Below are 12128 nucleotides of genomic sequence, written 5' to 3'. Positions count from 1 at the left end.
GACGTCACGGCGAGGCGCGCGCTCGGTGAGGCAGGCTTCGGCGGCGTCCAATGTGGCGTTGCGCCGCGCGGGAAAGTCGAAAAGGAGGGGCAACAACGGCTTCTCGGCGGTTGAGTGGAGCAGCGGTCGTCTCCTCTAGAGGCCCCGCGTCTTTGCGGCCTGGTCTCTAGGCCCCGGCAGAGCTCGGCTTTTCCTTCTGGGGCTCCGCGCCCCGAACCTCAGCTTCCTCAACTGTCTTGTCGTGGGACAATCCTCCCAGGTACCTCCTTGCGTCGTTAAAATGACGAAGTGAGGAGGGACTTGACCCCTGCTCCCTCCCCGGACGACCTGGTCCGGGCAGCCCGTCCGGTCTCCCCGGCTTTCAGGCTTCTCTGGAAGCGGGACCGGTTAGCGCGTGTTACGGGCGTGTGCCCTGAAGTCAGGAGGCCCTGACTTGCCTTAGTTTTTCCATCGACGGAATGGCTGGTAATGGTTATAAGTAGTAAACGAGGCAACGGATAAAGAAAACGCTTAGCATGACGCTTGGTACATAGTAAATGGTAAATATTATTGGAAGGCTCTATTATAATCAAGAGTAAGTGTAGGTGGTAGTTAAGAGGCAGATCCTGGAGCCGGATTGCTAAATTGGAATCCCAGCTCTGCCACTGAATGTGAGAATAATGGTAGCTACCTCAAAAAGTTTTGTGAGGGGCTTCCCTGGTGGCGCAGTGGTTGCGCGTCCGCCTGCCGATGCAGGGGAACCGGGTTCGCGCCCCGGTCTGGGAGGATCCCACATGCCGCGGAGCGGCTGGGCCCGTGAGCCATGGCCGCCGAGCCTGCGCGTCCGGAGCCTGTGCTCCGCAACGGGAGAGGCCGCAGCAGAGGGAGGCCCGCATACCACACACACACACACACACACAAAAGTTTTGTGAGGAATAAATGAAGTATCAAATGTAAAGCACTTAAAATGGTTTTTATTAGCTGTTAGTATTTACCTGCCTGCCAGCCATTCTCATTTAGCGAATATTCTCGGAAATTTTTTTTATGCCAGGTACCGACCGTGCTGGGCACTAGGGATACCTGAAGTAAAGGACACTGGATTCCTGCTCTCAAGGAGCCCCACAGTGCCAGCCATTCTCATTTAGCGAATATTCTCGGAAATTTTTTTTATGCCAGGTACCGTGCTGGGCACTAGGGATACCTGAAGTAAAGGACACTGGATTCCTGCTCTCAAGGAGCCCCACAGTCTAGTGCTTTGTAAGGGCTCCTACGTATACTCTGGAGCAGGGAAGCTGGAGTAGTAATCTCCCTTGGGGATAGGAGGAAGATGACATTTGACTGAGTCTTTAAGGAGGAGGAGTAATTTCCAGGCGGATAAGAGCATTTCAGGTGAAAATAACATCTTACGCAAACGCAGTGAAACCAGGAACGTTCTAGTTTACAAAATAGAATTCCCTGTGGTTCAGGCCCTCCCCTACCTCTGCAGGCTCATTTCTCACTCTCCGTTCTCCCTGTTTCAGTGTTGAGTTTTTCTCTGCCTGGACCACTCTTCTCATACCTCTTCTACTGGCTAACTCTTATTTCAACCCTCAGGTCTCGGCTTAAAAATCACTTTCTCAAAGAGATTATCCCTGAGAAATTGTCCCTGCTTTTTTTTTTTTTTTTTTTTTTTTTCCTTTTTGCGATATGCGGGCCTCTCACTGTTGTGGCCTCTCCTGTTGTGGAGCACAGGCTCCGGACGCGCAGGCTCGGCGGCCACGGCTCACGGGCCCAGCCGCTCCGCGGCATGTGGGATCTTCCCGGACCGGGGCACGAACCCGTGTCCCCTGCATCGGCAGGCGGATTCTCAACCACTGCGCCACCAGGGAAGCCCCCTGCTTTTCCTCATCACCGCCAACTAGACTAGATTTCCTCATAGCACCCTGCACTTCTCTTTCATAACTACATCAGGACTACTTGGTACTATATAGTAAACTCCCTGAGGACAGGGATTGTATTTGGTTCACAGTTGTAACCCCAGCACCTAGCACAGTCCCTAGCATATAATACTGGGTTAATGAGTTAAAGGATCAATAGATTGGGGCTAGATGATGAAGGATCTTAAATGTCAGAGAACTATGGGTTTTATCTTTCAGCAAGAGGGAAACGGTCTGGCTGAAGAGGCAACTAGGTAAACAAGTCTTGAAAACAAGGGAGTTTTGACCAGATAGAGGAGTTGAAATTTTTTCAGCACCTGGATTTAGATAGCATTTTGTAAAGTCTTTGGTTTTGGATAGTTTTCTTTGAGCTAATAGCTTTAACTTCTCAGAATTTAGCTTCTAACAGGTAATTTCTGTTCTCTGATTTGCTCTGCAAAGTAATTTAACTGAAGAAGGCTTTGGTCAAAATGCTTTCCAAAAGAAGACTTTCAACATCTGAGGATAAAGAGAGCCTGACAGAAGATGCCTCTAGTAAGTGTTTAGTCATTTGTTGCTTTATTTCCTGTGGCAAACGTGTGAGGCACTAAAAGGGTTATAAAGTTCCTGCTTTCAAGTGCTGGAGTCACCAAGGCTTAATGGATGGGGCACACAGAATCTAGTATCAGGAGATTTGGAATGAAATTGCTGCCTCTAATTGCATGTATGACTTTGGGCATGCCCATAGTCTGTGAGTTTCAGTCTCCACATACGTAGGAGAAATCTGCATACATAAGAGCTTAAGTATTGTACATCCTTTAGGTGCTAGGGCACAAAGATACTACATAGTCTAGACCCTTTATTTTTAATTTTTATTGTTTTTAAAGGATCTCTGGATTGGGTTGTATTTTAAAAAAGCTTCCCCACTTCCCGCCACTTTTTAAAAAATATTTATTATTATTTTTTTTATTTTTGGCCGCATTGGGTCTTAGTTTTGGTACGCGGGATCTTCATTGCAGCATGTGGGATCCTCCTCTGCTGTGTGAGGGCTTCTCTCTAGTTGTGGCATGTGGGCTTAGTAGTTGTGGTGTATGGGCTTAGTTGCCCTGTGGCATGTGGGGTCTTAGTTCTCTGACCAGGGATCGAACCCGCGTCCCCTGCATGGGGAGGCAGATTCTTAACCACTGGACCGCCACAGAAGTCCCTTCCCTTTAAAACTCTTATGGTCCCCTTTCCTGCCTTAAAAATGATGATCTAGATAAATGCTATGATGGTGATGTATAAAGGAAAAGCATCATATCAAAGCAAGCACACCAGAGGCAAAGAAAGAGTACAGAATCTGTCCATATGAGAATGCAGTTGACAGAAGCCCTAAGAGTTCCAATGAGAAAGGGTTGATAGTCTTTCATTCATCACACTCATCCACTCTATTAAGGCAATTCTAACGTTGCTTCATTAAGGGAGAAGAGTAGATAATCATATGTAACTTCAGGTACCTTTTTGTTTTTGTGTTCTTATTTTTTATTATTTCTTATGGGTTGAAAACCTTGGGATGAAATCAGTCTGGGCTTTGTACTCAAAGATATGATGTAGGAGAACCTGCTGCATTCTTTCTACCTCTGTATCCTGATCGTTGGTTCTCAAACTTTGGTGTGCGTCAGGATTATTACCTGGAGAGCGTATTAATAATTCAGATTCCCATGCTCCATCCCTGAAATTTTGATTCTTTAGCTCTGGGACATGACCTAAGAATATGCTTTTAGTAAGCTTCCCAGTGATTCCAACATACTGGTTTGTAGACCACATGAGACACCCTGAGTGCTTTAGAATTTGGCTGGAAAACATTACTCTGGTCATTCTTGTTAGAGGTGGCACATTTTGAATTCTTCAATTGAAAACTCAGTAGGTGAAAATCAATTTGTTGATCGTTCTATTTGTTTGTTTGCAAGCCATTATTGCTGACCCTTGTTAGAGATAACATTGCACAGCAGCATCAGTTCCAGTATAGTTCTTCAGGAACCCATCAACTTTCCTCTTAGGATTATTGTTCTAGGGTTTACATTTTAAGCTTTGCTTTACTATTTGTCACATTCTTGAAAATTTTGTCTACCTTCAGAAGCCAGGAAACAGCCACATTCCAAAAAGACAAAGAAATCTCATGTTCATAATGAAGTTGAAGAAAATGACAGTGTCTTTGTAAAGCTTCTTAAGACATCAGGAATTACCCTTAAAACAGGAGAGAGTCAGAATCAACTAGGTAATATTTTAATCAAAATCTTTTGTCTGGGTATAGTGAAAGGGCTCAGAACTGAATCATGGATTTTCTAGAGAGGCAATGAAGATTAGAAATGGGAACACCCTGTGTCTTGAGATAAGGATGAAACTGAAATTGCTTTTTAGAGAATGTTGTTATTCTCTTTGGTCCTGATTAATGCATGTTAAGTAAAGTATGTCTAATCCTTTTTTTTTTTAAGGAAGAATGTTATGTACTAGTATTACTTTATGTTTTCTTGTGAAAAAATAAATTAATACCTAGAGAGCAGTTAGATCTGTGTCAGAATAATTTCAGAAGAAAATTTATAAAGCCATGTAAGTCCCTACTTTGGGGGCATAGATTATTCCATCCAGCTAAGGTTTTGGCTTTTTTTTTTTTTTTTAAAGAATACTTAGTAGCTATCCTTTATAAAAGCTAATTCTGTTTTGCATGAAAAAATAAATTAATACCTAGAGAGCAGTTAGATCTGTGTCAGAATAATTTCAGAAGAAAATTTATAAAGCCATGTAAGTCCCTACTTTGGGGGCATAGATTATTCCATCCAGCTAAGGTTTTGGCTTTTTTTTTTTTTTTTTTTAAAGAATACTTAGTAGCTATCCTTTATAAAAGCTAATTCTGTTTTGCAGTGGGTTTATAAGATTTGGCTCTGAAATTAGGTTGGAAATATCTTTATTGGTTTCATCAGACAGGAACCTAGGTCTTAGGAAAGTAAAACTCTGGTAGGAAGTGTTAAAGACACTAGTCTTCTTTCCTCATAGCTGTGGATCAAATCGTTTTCCAAAAGAAGCTCTTTCAGACTCTGAGGAAACATCCTTCTTATCCCAAAGTATGTATTTTATCCCTAGTATTTTTGTTTTTGCCAGCAGTACTCTGGAATTGGGAGTTCAAAGACACTAGCATAAAGTTGAATAGGCTTGAATGATTTTAGCTAATCGACAGTAAATGTTAAACTAAAAATCTTACTCTTTTTTTTTTTTTTTTTTTTTTTTTTTCAATGTCACTAAGATAGTAGAAGAATTCGTTAGTGGCCTGGAGTCTTACATTGAGGACCAAGACAGTTTCAGGAACTGCCTTTTGTCTTGTGAACGTCTGCAGGATGAGGAAGCCAGGTGTGGAGACGAAGCACTGGACTGTTGCTGAAATTTAGTCTGTTACACTTAACTGGATTGGGAGGTGGGGTTGGTGCAGAATGCGATTTTTTGGAATTTTACTTTTGATTTATAGCTCTCTTTTCCTCAAAGTTTTAACCTAACCTTTAAATTATTAAGTTTATGATAACAAGACTAAGAACCAGAATGTTTTCTAGAATGTGTCTCACCTGTGTTGGTACAGTTTCAACTCTTCTTGTCTGTGTCTTAAGAGCTATCTTCTCGTGCTCTGTATTTCTTATCTAACCAGGATAGTTTCTCCTTTAAAATTACATAGTTAACCAATTTTATGGAGAAAGGATAATAAAAACATTAAAACAAGGAAAAGAAAGTAGAAAACCAATCTCTCCTTTTTTTTTTTTTTTTTTTTACAGCATGGGCACATCTTACTGTAAGAGCCTTATTAAATTGCTTCTGGGGATTGACATATTACAGGTGAGACTGCCACTTTTTCTGTGAACATTTAATGGATGTGATTTGTGGTGTATGCCCAAGTGTAAGTGGCTGGAGCACAGGGCAGAGCAGGGTTAATGGGAGAGTTTGGGTTTGCAACAGTTTACCACAGCCCTGTTGCTGACATGAATCTTTTTTTTTTTTTTTTTTTTTTTTTTTTTGCCGTACGCGGGCCTCTCACTGCTGTGGCCTCTCCCGTTTCGGAGCGCAGGCTCCGGACACACAGACTCAGTGGACATGGCTCACGGGCCCAGCCGCTCCGCGGCACGTGGGATCTTCCCGGACCGGTGCATGAACCCGTGTCCCCTGCATCGGCAGGTGGACTCTCAACCACTGCGCCACCAGGGAAGCCCTGACATGAATCTTGTAGGGCAATATCTGTGTCTTTGGACTGAGCTGGTTAACCCAGTACATCTTGAAGCCTCATGTATCCTGGCGGCCCCTGATTCCTGTTTTGTAAAGCTTCATCCTGTGTGCTCTGAGTACCTTGTATATCTCTGCCATATTCACATCTGCATCAACTCCCATTTAGCTTCGTATTTGCTTATTAACTAGATCTTTCCTTTTTCCTCCTCCTTTCTCTCTTAATTTATTGATTAGACAATCAGTGAGATGTTTTAAACATCTCAAATTATAGAAATGTATATACAATGAAAAGTCTCCCTCCCTCCCTGTCCTTCATTTTTCCTCTTTTCTTCTCTAGCACTGTTAATCTTCCCACTCTTTTTTCCTTTTCATTGGAAATATTGAGTATAATTTAGTTAGCTTAAATCTAAGAGCTCTCTTGTTCCTCCAAAGAGAAATCTTTTCTTGCTAACTATTTGATAATCTGTTAAAGCCTGCATTTCATGGGTTAACATTTGTCATCATAATTAATAATGTTTTTGATTATCCGATTATTTTAATGTTACCTTGATAGTCATTTTGTAATTTTTCAGAGGACAGATTATTGATAAATCTTTGTATTCCAGCAGGTTATATTCAAAATATAGGCAACATTCGTGTGGACATACTTTTTTGTTTTTACATCTTTATTGGAGTATAATTGCTTTACAATGTTGTGTTAGTTTCTGCTGTATAACAAAGTGAATCGGCTATATGTGTATATATATCCTCATACCCCCTCCCTCTTGAGCCTCCCTCCCACTCTTCCCATATCCCACCCCTCTAGGTGGTCACAAAGCACCGAGCTGATCTCCCTGTGCTATGCAGCTGCTTCCCACTAGCTATCTATTTTACATTTGGTCGTATATATAAGTACATGCCACTCTCTCACTTCATCGCAGCTTACCCTTCCCCCTCCCCATGTCCTCACATGCATTCTCTACGTCTGTGTCTTTATTCCTGTCCTGCCACTAGGTACATTAGAAGCATATATATATATTTTTAGATTTCATATATATGTGTTAGCATACAGTATTTGTTTTTCTCTTTCTGACTGACTTCACTATGAATGACAGACTCTAGGTCCATCCACCTCACCAATGTTGTGTTAGTTTCTGCTGTATAACAAAGTGAATCGGCTATATGTGTATATATATCCTCATACCCCCTCCCTCTTGAGCCTCCCTCCCACTCTTCCCATATCCCACCCCTCTAGGTGGTCACAAAGCACCGAGCTGATCTCCCTGTGCTATGCAGCTGCTTCCCACTAGCTATCTATTTTACATTTGGTCGTATATATAAGTATGTATATATGTGCCACATCTTCTTTATCCATTCATCTGTCAGTGGACACTTAGGTTGCTTCCGTGTCCTGGCTCTTGTAAATAGTGCTTCAGTGAACGTTGTGGTACGTGTATCTTTTTGAATTATGGTTTTCTCAGGGTATATGCCCAGTAGTGGGATTGCTGGGTCATATGGTAGTTCTATTTTTAGTTTTTTAAGGAACCTCCATACTGTACTCTGTAGTGGCTGTATCAATTTACATTCCCGCCAGGTGGACATTCTTATAATGAGGATTTCAATTATAACAGGGTTTTTCCTCCAAGAACTCTCATTGGAGAGAATTACAGCTAATTATACATTTCTGTTGTACATTTCGAGACAATCTCCTAACTCCCTATGTCTTCTTTTTTAGCCTGCCATTATCAAAATCTTATTTGAAAAGTTGCCAGAATTTCTTTTCAAAAAGTAAGTGGAGTTACTCTGGAACGCTCAAAGTACCCTGGTGTACTTATGTTTCTCTATGAAAAGGTTGCTCTGAAGCATCATTGGTATGTCTGAAGATCATATTTATTATGATTCCAGATTCTTAAATGACTACTGAAGTTTTACTGGGGTGACTTTCTTTGAAATTTCATCTATTTATATGTCCATGTATTCCTAGAAGGATACACCATAAACTGGTAATAGTGGTTGTCTCCCAGGAGTGGAGCCAATTGGCTGGAGTTATATATTCTCTGAATACTGTTCTTTACCTTTTCAATTTTATACTGCATATGAGCTACCATTTTAAAAAATTTACTTTAATGGAATTTCCTGGCGGTCCAGTGGTTAGGATTCCGGGCTTTCACTCTCCTGGGGCCTGGGTTTGATCCTTGGTCGGGGAAACTAAGATCCTGCCAGCCGCATGGTGTGGCGCCCCCCCCCAGAAATTCTTTTTTACTTTAAAAAATAACTAAGGGATTCCCTGCTGGCGCAGTGGTTAAGAATCTGCCTGCCAGTGCAGGGGACGCGGGTTCGAGCCCTGGTCCGAGAAGATCCCACATGCCGCAGAGCATCTAAGCCCGTGCACCACAACTACTGAGCCTGCACTCTAGAGCCCGACAGCCACAACTACTGAGCCCACGTGCCACAACTACTGAAGCCCGTGCACCTAGAGCCCGTGCTTCGCAACAAGAGAAGCCATTGCAATGATAAGCCCATGCACTGCAACGAAGAGTAGCCCCCGCTCGCCATAACTAGAGAAAGCCTGCGCGCAGCAACGAAGACCCAATGCAGGCAAAAATAAAAATGAATAAATAAATTTACTTAAAAATAGTAATAATTAAAAAATAACTAAGAGAAAAAAAGAACAGCCTAACAGAAAAGTAGATAAAGGTCATGAATAGACAATTCACAGAGAAGAAATAAAAGAGCATTAAACACTTTTTTTTAATGCTCAAGTTCATTAATAATCAAAGACAACAATTTCAAACAATAAATAGATTTTTTTCCCTCTCAAAGGATCTCTCTTGTTGAGTGCGATGAACAGGCATGCTCATATATCACTGGTAAACATATAAAGCAGTGTAATTACTCTGAAGGGCAGTAGGTTGTGTGTATCAAAACCTAAGATTTTGCGTACCCGTTAATGTTCAGCCATGCCTCCAAATTTATCCTAAGGCAATACCTCTGAATGAAAACAGTAATGAATAATATTACTGTTTAAAGTCACAAAAATTGTAAACTGAGATATTCAACTTAGGAGATTGGTTAAGTAAATTAGGTATATCCACATAATGGAATATCATGTGGACACTAAAAATTATAAAGAGGATTATTTAATGCCATGCATTAATTGAAAAAAAAAGGCTACAAATCAGTATTTACAGTTCCACTCAGTATTTTGTTAAAAAAAGGTACAAACATACACATTTACATAGCTACATATACACATGTATGTCAATGGTGGACCTCTGGGTGAGAGGATTTAGGTAATTTTTATTTCCTCCTTTTTAATATGTGCTGCTTCTGGGTCTTGTATGTAGCAGTAGTAAACTTGAAGATTTATCTTTAGAAATTCATGGTTTGCCTGAATGGCTTGCACTATGCTTTGTGTCCTGGCTGTCTTTTTTAGCAGTTAAATTTGTCTGTAGTAAACAAAGACTGAGAATGCTGTCCAGAAGAGGAGTTGGAGGTGGTCCAAAAGTTAGATATAGGAGGCTGGGAAGAAGGCAGAGACTGTCATTTTAGGGGAAATAATACTGGGAAATTATTTATAATTATTATGAATATTAAAGAATAATAATGATTATTAATATTGTTAAATTAATGATAATATTAATACTGAGCCAAATTCCAATCACTTATAAATGGTTTTCAGTACTTTGACATAGTCTAAATCTGACCTTCTGTTTCCATAGTGGTAAAAATTACTTGCATTTTTTGGTACTTATCACATTGATGTAATTAGTTTTTTACCTTCTATTTTATTTATTTATTTAGTTTTAAAATTTATTTTATTTAGTTTTAAAATTTATTTTATTTAGTTTTAAAATTTATTTTGGCTGCTTTGGGCCTTGTGCGCAGGCTTTCTCTAGTTGCCGCGAGCAGGGGCTACTCTTTGTTGCAGGGCGCGGGCTTCTCATTGCAGTGGCTTCTCTTGCTGCAGAGCACGGGCTCAGTAGTTGTGGCTCGCGGTGGTAAAAATTACTTGCATTTTTTGGTACTTATCACATTGATGTAATTAGTTTTTTACCTTCTATTTTATTTATTTATTTAGTTTTAAAATTTATTTAGTTTTAAAATTTATTTTATTTAGTTTTAAAATTTATTTTGGCTGCTTTGGGCCTTGTGCGCAGGCTTTCTCTAGTTGCCGCGAGCAGGGGCTACTCTTTGTTGCAGGGCGCGGGCTTCTCATTGCAGTGGCTTCTCTTGCTGCAGAGCACGGGCTCAGTAGTTGTGGCTCGCGGGCTCTAGAGCACAGGCTCAGTAGTTGTGGCACACGGGCTTCGTTGCTTTGCGGCATGTGGGACCTTCCTGGTCCAGGGCTCGAACCCGTGTCCCCTGCATTGGCAGGCGGAGTCTTAACTACTGCACCACCAGGGAAGTCCCAGTTGTTTACCTTTAAAAACAATTTATCTTACTCAATTTGTTAAAGTTTGTTACCTTTATTTTTTTTAATTGTTCATATATTTTAAGAGATACTCTCCAGACCTTTCTTCCCCTCTCTAAACCCTCCCCAGATATAGCCACTAACAGTTTAGTGCAGCTTCTTCCAGACATCTTTCTCAACATACATAAGCATATGTCTCATGCTTTTTTTTGTATTACCTGTGTGTTTAGCACAGTGTGCAATGCATGGTGTTTAGTAAGTGTTAAGTGAATGGCTGAAATGTTACATGCAGTATTAATGCTTGCTGCTGTGTAAGTCAGAAAGGCAACATTCCTGACTTCTCATCCTTCCTAACATTCAGCGTGAACAGTGATGGACTCAGCATGCCTCGACTCATCATCAATCAACTGAAGTGGCTTGACAGAGTTGTGGATAGTAAGGTAAGTTGGGGACTTTTTCTGTCTCTTGGATTTATAGAGTGTGTTTTCCACACTTAACCAAACTTTTGGCATTTGCATGGTATTTTTTCCTTTCTAAACAAAAAATTCATATTTTTCTATCCGTTATCTTTTTTAGCTTTAATAATTTGAAAACCATGGTTGTTTCACCCATTAAGTTTCTCTAAAATAAGAAATGTATCTAATTATGATGACTGGATGTCATTTATTAAATAAATATTTGGAAGGAATTCATTAACTTCTCAAAGTACAGAGATTATTATTATGTATTATTTCTCAAAAGCAATGAGATCCGAAATCATCCTACTTCACTGCAAATGTGTTATTTTAATTACATATTGAGGAAAATTTCTTCGGGATTATGTTACTTGTTATTAAGCACCTTGGTAAAGTTGAATCTCTTTTGAGCCTGTTGATTAAGGCCCATTTCTTTTCAGAGTTCTTAAATCATTCTACTAATTTTTGTCAGACATTCAAAGGCTAAATCTTTATTTGGAAGAACATGAGTTTTGGAATCTCATCTGGGCTGGAATTTTGGGTCTGCCACTTATTAATTGCATATCCTTGAGCAACACATATCCCTACATTTTAAAAATGGGAATACAGTTGTGAAGATTAAGTGAAATAAAGACAGTGGAAAAGGGAAAAAAACAAAAGCAAAAGAACCCCCAATTGTTGGACTTCCCTGGCAGTCCAGTGGTTAAGACTCTGCACTGTCCCTGCCAGGGGCCCGGGTTCAGTCCCTGGTCGGGGAACTAATATCTTACAAGCTGCTCGGTGCAGCCAAAAAATTAAAAAAAAAAAGGTATTAAATAATATGCCATCCAGCCTATTTTTTTTCTATGTACCATCTCAAGTGTGAATATCTCTGGGTCACTTACCTCTGATTTTAGGCTTTGAGCTTGAGTATGTGTGTAGTTGTTGTATTGTACACAGAATAATTCCAGCTCTACATTTCATGAGTAGGAGGTCTTTCTCTATTCTGGGTAGTTTTACAATTCTAATCGTCTCCTCCGCTGCAGGATCTCACCACCAAGATCATGCAGCTGATCAGTATTGCTCCAGTGTACCTGCAGCATGACTTTGTCACCAGCCTACCTGAGATCCTAGGGGATTCCCAGCATGCTGATGTGGGGAATGAACTCAGGTGGGTAAGCACCT

General features: G+C 40.6%; 1 protein-coding gene across 13 annotated transcripts in view; it reads left to right on the top strand.

Annotated features, from left to right (window-relative positions):
- Positions 1-18: 18 nt before the first annotated feature.
- FANCD2 (FA complementation group D2) overlaps positions 19-12128 on the top strand; it is a 59201-nt gene continuing 47091 nt past the window's right edge. For 6 of the 13 annotated variants that reach the window (XR_008615693.1, XR_008615694.1, XM_055079631.1 and 3 more), the window contains exons 1-9: positions 119-259; positions 2337-2429; positions 3991-4131; positions 4908-4975; positions 5155-5258; positions 5672-5732; positions 7831-7883; positions 10871-10949; positions 11990-12114. Coding sequence is in view for 11 of the 13 variants with exons in the window: in XM_055079631.1 (XP_054935606.1) it covers positions 2366-2429; positions 3991-4131; positions 4908-4975; positions 5155-5258; positions 5672-5732; positions 7831-7883; positions 10871-10949; positions 11990-12114 (695 nt within the window). In the remaining 2 variants the exon portion in view is untranslated. Of the gene's footprint in view, positions 260-2336; positions 2430-3990; positions 4132-4907; positions 4976-5154; positions 5259-5671; positions 5733-7830; positions 7884-10870; positions 10950-11989; positions 12115-12128 lie in introns of those variants that run through there. The other 7 variants (XM_055079628.1, XM_028479650.2, XM_007113727.4 and 4 more) reach the window with 7 other exon arrangements.

Source organism: Physeter macrocephalus, chromosome 18 (assembly GCF_002837175.3).
Source record: "Physeter macrocephalus isolate SW-GA chromosome 18, ASM283717v5, whole genome shotgun sequence".
Taxonomy (NCBI): Eukaryota; Metazoa; Chordata; class Mammalia; order Artiodactyla; family Physeteridae; genus Physeter; species Physeter macrocephalus.
The sequence above is the reverse complement of the archived record's forward strand: the minus strand, read 5'-3'. Positions and strand labels throughout refer to the sequence as shown.